The 13,864-nt window shown below is 34.3% G+C and overlaps 1 protein-coding gene across 1 annotated transcript in view; it reads left to right on the top strand.

Annotated features, from left to right (window-relative positions):
• Positions 1-12,227, top strand: part of tmtc1 (transmembrane O-mannosyltransferase targeting cadherins 1) — a 51,414-nt gene extending 39,187 nt beyond the window's left edge. Inside the window, exons 10-20 of the mRNA XM_051107551.1 lie at positions 1,834-2,001; positions 2,241-2,354; positions 2,535-2,678; positions 4,237-4,345; positions 4,468-4,570; positions 4,699-4,834; positions 4,936-5,080; positions 7,538-7,675; positions 8,044-8,166; positions 10,377-10,454; positions 11,833-12,227. Of these exons, the coding sequence (XP_050963508.1) occupies positions 1,834-2,001; positions 2,241-2,354; positions 2,535-2,678; positions 4,237-4,345; positions 4,468-4,570; positions 4,699-4,834; positions 4,936-5,080; positions 7,538-7,675; positions 8,044-8,166; positions 10,377-10,454; positions 11,833-11,955 (1,381 nt within the window). The 3' untranslated portion in view covers positions 11,956-12,227. The remainder of the gene's footprint in view (positions 1-1,833; positions 2,002-2,240; positions 2,355-2,534; positions 2,679-4,236; positions 4,346-4,467; positions 4,571-4,698; positions 4,835-4,935; positions 5,081-7,537; positions 7,676-8,043; positions 8,167-10,376; positions 10,455-11,832) is intronic.
• Positions 12,228-13,864: the final 1,637 nt, after the last annotated feature.

Below are 13,864 nucleotides of genomic sequence, written 5' to 3'. Positions count from 1 at the left end.
CATACATAAATGCAAGTACACACAGCATTACATCCCTGAGTACACTTAGTTATGAGTAATGAGCAGTTTGTGCTCAGTGAATTTAATGGCCTGTGTTAGGATCAGATGGGCACTTATCTTGGCGTTTAGGCGGTACTTCTCAATGCGTGCTGGGTAAATATTAGTAGCGCTGTCTTTGTTAGTGCTAACAGCAATAGTAATCAGACACGTGAGAGCAGCACTGCGGCTCAGAGGCCAAACCATTTATATACACATGCAGCCACACACACATCAGTGCAAAGCTATGAGAGGAATGTGAGTTGGCTCTCAGGCTCTGATTCATTTTAGTTGTGTCTGTGAAGCAAAAATATAAGTGAAACATCACTGTTACTATTGCTCGTCTTAGTAAAATGTCATAATTTACCTCAAATTCAACTGTTTTTTATGAATATTCGCTGAAAATATACTTACCCTCAACTGTCCAAAATATAGGTGAGTTTGTTTCTTTATCAGAATGTGCAGAGAAATTTAGCATGTCACTTGCTCACCAATGGATCCTTTGTAGTGAATGGGTGCTGTCAGATTGAGAGTCCAAACAGCTGATAAAAACATCACAATGTGCATTCATCCTGAATTTTCATCTTATGTTGACTTTGAGACTATGCAAAAAAATCCTATATACTTATATAGAAGGAAGAATCTAAACCATATCTAGAGACCAAAATATCATAGAGCATTGCAATGCTGCATATTTTAGCAACCAAAAAGCAACGCCTTAGCATTATGGATGCAAGTTTTGCATGGCCAAGCGCACTCATATTTTCTTCAGTAAAACTCTTGTTCAATTGATGTGTCTTCAAAACAGAATTACGAGACAAATTCATTTGAACTGTGAATGTACCACATGTTTCTAGAAGTGTGTGTGCGTTTGTGGGAAGCAGTGAAAGTGTGTGTGAAGCTGCAGGAGTCCTCATATGTTCTGTTTTTGAGGAGTGGGTGTTGATGGCGAAAGGGAGGTGTCACTTTCTGGGAAGCAAAGCTGAGAGACAAAGAAAAGAAAATGAGATTTGAAGGATATTGAATGCAAATTAAGCCCCAGAAACACTTCAGCACTGAATGAGTTATAACAAAAACATGAAACAGATATTCCCAGGGAATATGCTATTTGATATAACTCACTTTTTCCATTGACAGACTTTTTCAGCACTAGTAAGTAATATTCTCCGTGTGGGAGATTCATGTAATTGTGTTTGACCCAAACCGTTTTTTAACTGCGTCAACAGTGACACCAATGTCTGAGAATAAACAGTGTGAGGTGTGGAATCGGATCGGCCCCTATTCCTGTGACTAAAGGATTGAAGGGCGTTTTGTCTTTCTCATAATTACATTCAAATATGCACTCAGGTCGACAAATATAGTTCTGATTTTGTGCTTGCAATTTTAAATGCTTACCTGGTGGATGATACCAGAGTTATAATAATTAGCAATATTTAGTGTTGCAAATAAATAAATAAACAAATAAATAAAATTCAAGTCTTCCATAGACATAATCGTTTTAAAGGATATACCATTGCCATTTTTGAGAGTTGAGAGTTAGGTGACTCCACCTAGGAAATGGTTATTTAGCTGTCTAAAATAACATTAAATACATGAGAGAACATTAGATGCTGAAATGCATTAGCATCACAGTTTAAAATGTGCCATTTTCCACCCACAGTGTTATCTACAGTACATTACCTGTAGAATATACACAAAGGACTGATCCAAAATTGCTTTAATTCGTCCATCTATGCAGTGTTGCTCACATTACAAAGGATTTTTCCATAACAACAGTCTCTTTGTGTGTCTGTCCAGTATGGGTTACTGTGTTCTGGTGGTGCACGGGCTGAACAGACTGTATTCAGTTGTCAGCCGGTGGGGAGCGGCCGCACTAACTGTGTCCATGCTGGTTGTCCTCCTCCTCTTCTCCTGGAAGACCGTCCAACAGAATGAGATCTGGCTCTCCAGAGAAGCCCTGTTCAGGTGTGTGGGTGTGTGAATGTTCGTATTCACTTCCTGTTGGAAGATCAAGAATATAGCAGTTTAAGATGAAGGCTGGGTTTTGCAACACAGTAGCTGATTTTCTTTCAGTTAACATTTTTTTTCATTAAAGTAACATTTCATTTAGCATGAAATTTTGCATTCTTTGGATTTCCATCCTTTAAAAAAGTGAATCCTGGATGCCTTCTGGGTCCTGAAGTATTTTCTTTCACCTCCGTCAGGTCTGGCATTCAGACTTTACCTCACAATGCTAAAGTTCATTACAACTATGCCAACTTCCTGAAAGACAGAGGACGAAACCAAGAAGCCATTTACCATTATAAAACAGCCCTCAGGTAAGTGTGTGCATGTGGGCATGAGAACAATTTGACACTGAATGGTTTTGTCTGCTGAAGGAAGCATTTCCAGTTGCCAAAGTACACCTAAATACCTCAATTTCCTTCATACTTTTGGTTAAGAATCAGTGCTTTCATTATGTATGTAAATCCCTAAATTGCCTCTGTGTTTTTGTATAGACTGTACCCTCGACATGCCAGTGCTCTGAATAATCTGGGCACCCTGACTCACCAGGCTGAGGAGGCTGAAGTTTATTACAGGAGAGCGCTGGATATTAACCCTCAACACAACAGAGCTCTCTTCAACCTGGGCAACCTTCTGAAGTAAATGCGCAAATTGGTAACCTTCTAAAGTAATGGTAACATTCTGAAATAAAGACACAAATTGGTAACATTTTGAAGTAAATGCGCGAATTGGTAACCTTCAGAAGTAAAGACTCAAATTGGTAACATTCTGAAGTAAAAACTCAAATTGGTAACATTCTGAAGTAAAGATGCAAATTGGTAACATTCTGAAGTAATAGTAACATTCTGAAGTAAAGACACAAATTGGTAACATTCTGAAGTAATGGTAACATTCTGAAGTAATAGTAACATTCTGGAGTAAAACTCAAATTGGTAACCTTCTGAAGTAATGGTAACATTCTGAAGTAAATATCCAAATTGGTAACATTCTGAAGTAATGGTAACATTCTGAAGTAAATATCCAAATTGGTAACATTCTGAAGTAATACTAACATTCTGAAGTAAATATCCAAATTGGTAACATTCTGAAGTAATACTAACATTCTGAAGTAAAGACACAAATTGGTAACATTCTGAAGTAAAAACTCAAATTGGTAACCTTCTGAAGTAATGGTAACATTCTGAAGTAATACTAACATTCTGAAGTAAAGACACAAATTGGTAACATTCTGAAGTAAAAACTCAAAATGGTAACCTTCTGAAGTAATGGTAACATTCTGAAGTAAATATCCAAATTGATAACATTCTGAAGTAATAGAAACATTCTGAAGTAAAGACACAAATTAGTAACATTCTGAATTAAAGATGCAAATTGGTAACATTCTGAAGTAAAAACTCAAATTGGTAACATTCTGAAGTGATGGTAACATTCTGAAGTAAAGATGCAAATTGGTAAGATTCTGATATAAAGACGCAAATTGGTAACATTCTGATATAAAGACGCAATTTGGTAACCTTCAGAAGTAAATGCACAAATTGGTAACATTCTGAAGTAAAAACTCAGATTGGTAACCTTCTGAAGTAATGGTTACATTCTGAAGTAAAGACACAAATTGGTATTTTTGTTTTTTGCAGTGGTAAGTTTATATCTCGTAATTCTGACTTTCTTTCTCTGAGTTCTGACTTGTTTGCACGTTATAAAGTCCAATCTCACAATTCTGACTTGCAACTTGCAGTTGCGACTTGATATCATGCAATTTTGAGGTTACAGTGCACAATTGCAAGTTATTGTTTCACAGTTCTTAGAAAAAAGGCACAATTGCGAGTTTATATGACACAAGTGTAAGGGGGGGAAAGTCAGAATTTTGAGATTAAAATATCGCCATTACCTTTTTTTATTCAGTGGTGAAAACAAACTTCCGTAATATACACAAAGTGGTAACCTTCTGAAGTAAATACACAAATGCTATTCCAATTTTGCCTGCGTTCGAAATCTGAGAATGCAGCTTATGTGTGCCGTATGCCAAGACTGGAAGGCACCCAGGCACATCTGAATGGTGGAAAGGATAAAAATAGTGTTTGATGTTGTGGTTCACAGAAGTAATTTCATGTTTTTTGTGCTGCTGAATTTGGTTTCGGACACAGCCACCGTGTCCGTGTATATGAGGAAGAGGATGATGGTGATATTGTTTTGCAGGTCTCAGGGGAAGGAGGAAGAGGCAGAGAGGATGTTGAAGGAATCGATTCGTTTCGGCCCTCATTTCGCTGATGCGTACTCCAGCCTGGCCTCCCTATATGCTGACCAGGTCTTGCTCTCTGTCATTTGTTTTTGTTTTAGAAAATAATACACATACAAAGTGATCTTTTTTGGCCTGTTATTTATTTTTTTTTTTTTGCATTACCTAATAAAGTCCTCTTTTTTGTGTAGGGACATTCAAAAGAAGCAAATGAAATTTATACCAAGGGAATTGAGAACTGCCCCGACAGTTCTGACCTCCATAACAACTACGGTGTGTTCCTAGTGGATACAGGTAAGAAATTTCTAGAACTCTTTAAACTAGATTAACTCAGAAATCATAGGGCCCTACATGTGTTTTGTTACATGCTTATATCAAACACGTATTATACACATCCTCCATATTACCTGTCTCCATTTTAGGTCATGGGGATCGTGCAGCCTTTCATTACCAGGAAGCAGTGCGTCTCAAGCCATCTCACTATGTTGCCATGGTGAACCTGGGTCGTCTTCTTCGCTCGTCCAATGACAATAAAGAGGCGGAGCTATGGTACAAAAGGTAAGATGAGATCAAATGAAACCGTATAGTCTAAACGGTGTATCTGGCTTGCACAACTGTAAACTAAATCACAGGTGGGTGTGTTTGTGTGTGTCTCACAGGGCCCTGCAAGTGGTTCGTAAAGTGGATATCCTGACTCCTCTGGGGGCTTTATATTACAACACGGGTAGATACGAAGAGGCACTGGAGGTTTACAGAGAGGCGGCTACACTTCAGCCCGACAGCACTGATATCTGGCTCGCTCTGGTGAGATCAGTCACATTTTAGCCTAAAAAATGTCACACCGTTTCCTATCTCAATCTTTTTTTTGCAATCCACCCAGTTATGTTTAGGTTTGATAGTGTTTTAAAAGCATAGTTTACCCAAAACTCACCCTCAGGCCATCCAAGATGTAGATGACTTTTTTTCTTGAGTAGAACAGTAAAGAAGATTTTTAGCTGAAATCATGACCCTTGGTGAGTCAGTGGCTGCCCATTTTCAGGCACAAAATTAAAGGGATAGTTCACCCAAAAATGAAAGTTCTGTCATTAAATACCTTCATGTCGTTCCAAACCCAAAGACCTTCGTTCATCATCTAAACACAAATTAAGATATTTTTTATGAAATCCAAGAGCTTTCTGACCTTGCATAGACAGCAACGCAACTATCAAGGCCCAGAAAGGTAATAAGGACATCATTAAAATAGTCCATGTGACATCAGTGGTTCAAACATATTTTAAAGAGGAGAAATTGTTGAATAAAGACGTTATTTTTGTTTTCTTTGCGCACAAAAAGTATTTTCGTAGCTTCAAAATTATGGTTGAGACACTGATGTCACATGGACTATTTTAACGATGACCTTACTACCTTTCTAGGCCTTGAACGTAGTAGTTGCGTTGCTGTCTATGATCGTATGATCCTGGTTTTCCAGCTCATTCAGCGCTCCAGTTCCTCCAAAAGTCACTGAGCTAATGAAACAGTTCTGACTGTTTTCATGTTTTTATGGTTTCTTACTGTTTCCATTACAGATTTGCGCAAAACTTTTGCGGTGTTTTATAAATGTTGATAAAAAACTGTTGCGAAATGACTGCGTTTCCATTAACCGATGTTATGTGACTAAAATGATATTTTTTCCTCGGGCATTAAGTCGTTGCGATGGATGTTGGTAGATTTGGTAGGTTTACGTATCTCAAAGCCACCACACTAGCCATCGGTTTTAATCATAGGAGACGCAGGCATCTATCTTTACAAAAGAAACTGAAACGATATAAACACAAGCAATGACTAGAGTGGCAGCGATCAGCGCTGCAGACTTGTACAGTGTAAATAAGGGGTTATCCAAGCTTTAATGAGAAAGAAAGACCCTTATTCAAGCATTGTGTAGTCAATGCTTGTGTAAGCGGCCAGTTGTTAGGTTTTTTTTTTAAGGTTATACTACATTAAAGAATGATCATGTGACTTGTACACAAGGTGAACTGTAAATGCGAAAAAGACATTTTCATTGCAGTTTTGCGAAATATTCCTTTTTCGAATTGCCTGAAAAAACATCTCATGCAAGCATAAAAACTTTTATGAGATATATTGGAGTTTTTGCGAAATTGATGTGCCTCCATTAGGCGTATTTTCAATTCGCAATTTCAATTTGCGCAATTTGAAGTGTAATGAAAATGCAGCTACTGTCTATGTGAAAAGGTAAACTAATGAAGTCTAGTTTATTTACTTTGTATGCTTTAGATATGTAAAACTTATTATTTGGTGCTTTAATAATATAATTGCGTATTACATCATTGCTTGACTATGTCAGCAAACTACTGAACTATTTGTGGAAAAGATTCAGATTTCCAAGTCACCTGAGGCTATAGATTACAGTTTATAATGTTGTAAAAAATAATGTTTAGTTTCTTGCACAAACCAATCATTTCGCTTCATAAGACCATAATTTATTATCAGTAGGGTTGGGCATTGTAATTTCCCTTACCTCCATCCCCGAAAAATACAGGTGGAAGCAAAAAATATGTCAATACTTTCTCTCACAATTATGTCATTGGGTAATTATACTGTATATACATTGTGGGCACCAGGGAGCCACTATTAATATGCGGGGCATTGAAATCGCTTTTGAATGTGCGCTCACTTTTTACTTTCACTTTCGAGATTTGCGATCACACATACACATCAGTCACACACACATCAGTCATCTCTCCTTACTCTGTTTATGTGGTAAGTGAAATTTTATGTACTGTAATGTAACAGGGTACCGCTTTTAGTGGCTTCATAGAACCTGTTATTTATTTTCCGTGCCTTTCCGAATACGGATTCACGCCCCCCGCCCCGATGTTTTAATTTGGTAGACATCGCCCAAACTGATTTTTGGGTTTTATAAATTACCAAAGACAACAGTTCCAGCTACAAATTGTCCTTACTATTTCACTGAAGAAAAAAAAAATCTTGGATGGACTGAGAGTGAGTAAATTACCAGCAATTTTTCATTTTTGTTTGAGCTATCTCTTTCATTGTCAGCATTGGCAGTGGTCTTTGAAAATGGTTTGCTTGCAGTGTTTCAAAGCCGTATAACGTCAGCTTAATTGAGTCTCCGCAGACCCTTCACTGTGATTCACATCACCGCCTTAAGAAACAGAGGCCGGGACCTCTCGGGTCAGTCTTTCATTCCCTCTTTCCTTTTTTTAACTCGTTTTGTCTCTTCCCATCTCGTTGTCTCCACAGGCGCAGGTCTTAGCCATGGCAGGTCGCTCTGCGGAGGCAGAGAAAATGACCCTGGGCATCATTTCAAAGACCGGCAACTGCATTGAATGTTACCGCTTGTTGTCTGCCATCTACAGCAAACAAGGCAACCACACTGAGGTGAGGCGCGCTCTTTTATTACCCTCATACTAAAACGGAAAACACACAAACATAAGGTTTTTTCAGTTCATTTAATGCTGTGAATCAATTCATCCCGGATGTTAATTTTGCCAGGGTCCAATTTCACCACTGCATTTGGCAGTTCAAAGAACATTTTATTGAATCTCAGTGAGGCGTCTTATAGTAGAATAAATTGCATATAATTTCTTTTTATTACTCATGCCTTTACTCATTACTTTATTACTTTAGTTTAGCGGTTCTCTTCCTCAAAGAGAATTCTCTGCGCCTCCTGAGAGACGAAGAAACTCAAGAATGTTCAGCACTAGTTTTGAGCTTAATGAGTGTGTGTGTGTGTGTGTGTGTTTAAGGCGCTGGATGCATTGAAGACAGCACTGCAGCAGGAGCCGTCAGACCCTGCGGTGAGGGCAGAGCTGCACTTCTCAATGGGCAACCAGCTCAGAGAGATGAACGAGCTTGATCGAGCCTTCCAGGTACTGTAACTTCACCTGCTGCTGTCAGTGTGAGGGAAGAGCTCTTTAAATATTCCCTTTCTTCACATTCTTGTTTACTATGGCTTTGCTCGCCTGTAGACAGTTCACCGACCGATTGATGCACATCGCACACAAAAATCGCAAGAGCTTTATCCAAATGGAAAGCTCTAATTTGATTTGCCTGGATTTATACAAAATCCAAGAGTAAAGATGCACAGGTTTCTATCAGTCCTCTGGGCAGCATAAGATTTGAGGCTTATTTTTTTTTTTTTCGAAACAATTGATTTACTTTTTACCTTCTATTAAAAGCATAATATTTTTCAAAAAGACAGAAAAGCTTTAATTTAGGACCATAAATATTTTTTGGACAATATATTCTCAATAGCTTGTATAGCTTATAAAAAAAAAAAAAGAACATAAAAGAAATCCTATAAATATAATGTGAAGGATGAAAATAATGATTTAAATATCTCAATATGAATAATACATTATAATATAATAAATAAATTTTATTTTTATTTTAATAAAATTAAAATATAAAATATTTCAAATTTGCTATGTAATATATCAAAATTAATATATAAAGCACAATTCTAAAACTGTATTATTGCATTGCATACAATAATTACTCATTTTAGTAAAATTATATATTATATATATATTTATATATATATATAGAGAGAGATAGATAGATAGATAGATAGATAGATAGATAGATAGATAGATAGATAGATAGATGTATATATTGTACTGCATTAAAATTATGCAATTTTCTTTTTTTTTCATACATATATACAATTTTCTTATTATAATTTTTTAAAGCATAAAAATAATGCCAATATGCCAATAATACGGTAAAAATTAATTCATTCAGAATTTTTGGATTGCATTTTCATTACATTAAAATAATAATGAGATTTTTTTTTCCCGATTTCTATATCCTCTTTAAAGCATAAAAATTATGCCAATATGCCAATTTAAAAAAAAAAAAAAAAAAAAAAAAAAAAAACTAGAAAAAAAGAATTAATTCAGAATTTTTGGATTGCATTTTCATTACATTAAAATAATGAGATTTTTATCATTTTTCTTATTTTTTATTATTGTATTATTTATTTAAATAATTGTTCAATATTTTCTTCCTTCACATTACTTTACATATTACTAATTTTTTTCATTACTAGTTTTTTTTACAGTAATGACAACTTATTTTAAATATATGCAGAAATGTAAATCATACAGACAATAACATCTTCACGTTTAGATTATTTGTTGTATGATGTGCATATTTTCCATTTACAAATTAAAATGTATATGTATTCACATATGTTTGTGTGATCAGAAAAGACTGCAAATACTAAGAATGTCTAAGAATTTGCCACTTGCATTTTGTTTTTTATCTTAGATATAAATATCTAAGATAAAAAACAAAATGCAAGTGGCAAATTCTTAGACATATTGCTTATTGATTATTATTCTGCTTTAAACCTTTAAACTGTTTGACTTGTCAATCATGCCTCTTCCTATTTAAGTCTGTCATAACCTGCAATATAGATAAGTTTTGCTGATGGTCTGTTACATGAGACTAAATGTTGGGTCATTCTGCTGCTTGCTGCTTTTCTCACCTTCACACTGTTCCTTGCCAGTGCCCTGATACTGTCACAGGAACATCACCCGCCTCCTTTCATCTCCAAATATAAACAGTCCAGACTTGGTCTCGCATTGGAATCTTTGTCTTTAACCTCTGTGTTTCTGAACATCCTGGCTGCCTTAAAAGGGCTGTGTTTCTCTGGCAGGATTTCTGGTTAACACAAGGATTGTTTTGGTTGCATTCTTCGATCCTGGACTCATTCCAGGTCTCCCGCTAATATTTGGCCTGTAGTTCTACTTTTATTTAGACCACAAAAGGAGAGACGAGAACAGGCTGGTTTCAGGTTTACATAATTCAGCTATCCAGTTAAAAGCTCGGTTATAAAGCCCTGAACAAAAAGGCTTTTGCGGTATTTCAACACCACATCTGCGGTAGAGCCAGACTGTTAAATGTGCCTCCAGTGCTTTTTAAAATCTTGAATGGATCGTGTTTCTTACACGGGCCAAAACTGTTAGAAAAGGTTGAATCCCACTGGTGGTTCAAAGCTGTTGAAATCATCATTTAGCTAAATGTCATGTAAATACAGTATTTAAAATGTCATGTCTTGGTCTAATGTTTCCAGAGCTACAAGCTTGCTGTGGAGCTCAAACCTGACCAATCACAAGCCTGGATGAATATGGGCGGCATTCAGCATATCAAGGTATGATGGCTGAGCTTTGAGGTCTGATGAAAACTGATATGATATTTCAGCACAAAATCAAAAGGAAAAATATATTTTGCATTAATAAATAGTTTGCATTAGGAAATTGAAACCTTTGGTTACATTATTTTAAAGGTAATATTTATCAGTTGCTTGTAAAATAAATAAAAACTTAAATATATATATATATTAATATATATATCAATAAAAGACCATAAATAATTGTGACATTATTTTTGTGATAGCTTGTAAAATAAATTCATATTTCTGTAATGTGAAGGAAGAATTATATGTCATATAAATATAACAATATGCTCACATAAATGTAATTATGTAATATTAATATGAATAAAAGATAATGTTAATAATAATAATAATTACATTTTATTGTACCTAGTAATAAATTGAAGTTTAAATTAAATTAAAGATTAAATTCTTTCTTTCTTTATTTATATAATACCATAAATAATTGTGACATTATTTTTGTGATATTCTTGTAAAATAAATTCCTATTTCTGTAATCTGAAGGAAGACATAATGTATTCACATTAATATATTAATATTAAAGAAATAATATTAATAATAATATAAATATTAAAGAAATTATATATTTTAAATTTATTATATATATAAATATATAGTAATACAAGTTAAATATTAAAGAAATTATATACTGTATTTTAAATATATATATAATATATATATATATATATAATGAAAATAATTAAAAGTAAATAGTATTAAGTAAAATAATTAAATAAATAATTAATGGTCATATAAAAATATGTAAAACAAAAACAGAAATTGTAAAAATTAATAAAACAATTGAAATAAATAAATAAATTGAATCACTACTATCTCATTTTATATAAAAATATATTTTAAAATAGTATGCATTTTCTTAAGACTACATAAACTAATTTGACTTGTTTTTTTAAGGAATTATATATTTTAATTTCAATTAAGCGTAAATTTAGAACATATTTAAATGTATAAATCATAATAATTATTTGATACATTTATAATTTAAAGCATAAAAATAATGCTAATATTTTAATTTAATCACATTTTGTTAAAACCATTTTTAAAAAATTAAAAATTATTCTAAATTACAATAAATATTTATTAATTTAGCTCAGGTCCATTAAATAATATTAAAATATCCAACTTTTGATTTTACTAATGTATTAGTAAATGTTGGAACTATCAATAATAAATACTTTAGAATGTGAAGTTAACTTTAGAATTTATGTTAACTTAATGGAATCATTATTATAAAGTATGATCAAAGTTGTCACAATGCATGTATAAATTCTTCTTGATTAGGTTATTGTAACCCGAACTAATGTGCGCTTTTTTTTTATATTTTAATAAATAGGGAGACTATGCAGCAGCACGAATGTACTACCAAAGAGCTCTTCTCCTCTCACCCGGCTCCAAACTGCTGAAGGAAAACCTGGCCAAGCTGGACAGACTAGAGAAAAAACTTCAAGGGGCCTAGAGGAGCAGCGTGACCTGAACTATCAGCCAAACGATGAAGGACAAGCAACCGAGAGACAGAAGACATGCAAACGACGGAGATGATTAATGACCGCTTCCTTCCCCTCCAGAGTTTACACAGAGGCTCTAGGATTGAACTAATCCGCAAGACTGAATTTTTTTAGCCTCTACATCCAGGGCTGGACCACGCAGATACCATTGACCTCAACACATCGCTGCAGTATCTCACAGCAACATATTTCACAAGCTCTCATCATTTTTCCCCACGTGTCGTTTGAGAGCGCTCAGACCAGCACAAATTGAGCGTTTGTTGTTCTTGTTTTAACCGGAGCTGAGGTGCCATCTCTGAGAGGGGTTTTTCGGAGCCGTTCCACTCGACCAGTGCGGCTCCGTTCCGCTTGGCTGATCGCAAAGCCTGCAAAAAAATGCTGCGAGTTATCAAATATGACTACCCGTCGACTGTGTTCCATGAACACGGCAGATCAGTTGTACTGCAGGTGGTCTGCTTGTATTTTCAGGATTTTAAATGAAGGAAAAAAGTCGTTCATCATGTGCTTTAATTTGATCTTTTTATCTTGTACATGCATCAATATTGTGGAATGTATCTTGGACTAAAGGTATATTGACCTGTGCAGTGAATTACATATCATTTTATCCTCATAAGCTATAATATTGAAGTCTCCTGAGATTGGAATTACGATTATATTATACATAATGACCTATCCTCATTATTTTCGGTGGCCGGAGTTTGTCATGCGGTACTCTTGATTACACCGTAATCTTTGCACTTACATTTCGTTGCCATAGGAACTGTTATCAAGAACATTTCTTGAATTCAGCAGAAGCAGCCGTGCTAAACATGTCATAGCAGAAACCAATGTGAAGTAATGTATGATTATTTAATAAATATTATCCAATGCCAGTGAATGCGTTGTTGTGTTTGGAGGTGTTGAAATTGAGTGGGAAAGTAAGTGTGCAAACACTTTGTCAAAATAGTCAAGGCCAGGTGTTAAATTACTGTACTCGAACACACAGAAATGCATTATGTATTTCAGTGTACATCCCAAATCATCATTAAAATACACACAGATTTGAAATAGAATAATAGGGAAATAGGGATTTAGCAACACAGACTCCTTCAACTGAATTTAAAATATTATTCACATTTGATTTTATCTAACCTAACAGTATTTTTTTTAATCTCAGACATTGGTACATGGGAGAATCCTGCATGATCTTGAACAAAACGAACAGCTTCTTCATATTTAAACAGCTTTTTCACAAGTGTAAATACTGCTTTGAAAATCCGTGTTTACTGAGAATACATTAAAAACCTAAAGTGAGAATGTAAAAAGAAAAAATTAAATGGCATAAATAGCTATAAATGCTTTAAATGTGAACACACATGTATACATATATATATATATATATATATATATATATATATATATCTTGAAATATTTAGACTTTACTCTCATAATTTTCACTTTATTCTCAAAATATTCAACTCTATTCTTGTTATTTTTACTTTGTTTCCAAATGTATTGGACTTTATTCTTGTCATTTTGACTTTTTTTTAAATATTCAACTTTATTCTTGTCATTTTGACTTTACTCTTGAAATATTCAATTTTATTCTCAGAATTTCAACTTCATTCTATTCAACTCTTTCAATTCTTGTCAATTTAAATTTATTCTAAAAATATATCGCCTTTATTCTCATATTGCCACGGCTTTATTCTTGTAATATTGACTTTATTCTCAAAATATTTTGACTTAGTTCTCATAATTTAGACTTTATTCTCAAAATATTCGACTTCATACTCAAAATATTCCACTTTATACTCTGAATTTTGACTTTAATCTCGAAATACTTTGACTTTATTCTCTTATTGCCATGACTTTATTGAT

Source organism: Labeo rohita, chromosome 4 (genome assembly GCF_022985175.1).
Source record: "Labeo rohita strain BAU-BD-2019 chromosome 4, IGBB_LRoh.1.0, whole genome shotgun sequence".
NCBI lineage: Eukaryota > Metazoa > Chordata > Actinopteri > Cypriniformes > Cyprinidae > Labeo > Labeo rohita.
The sequence above is the reverse complement of the archived record's forward strand: the minus strand, read 5'-3'. Positions and strand labels throughout refer to the sequence as shown.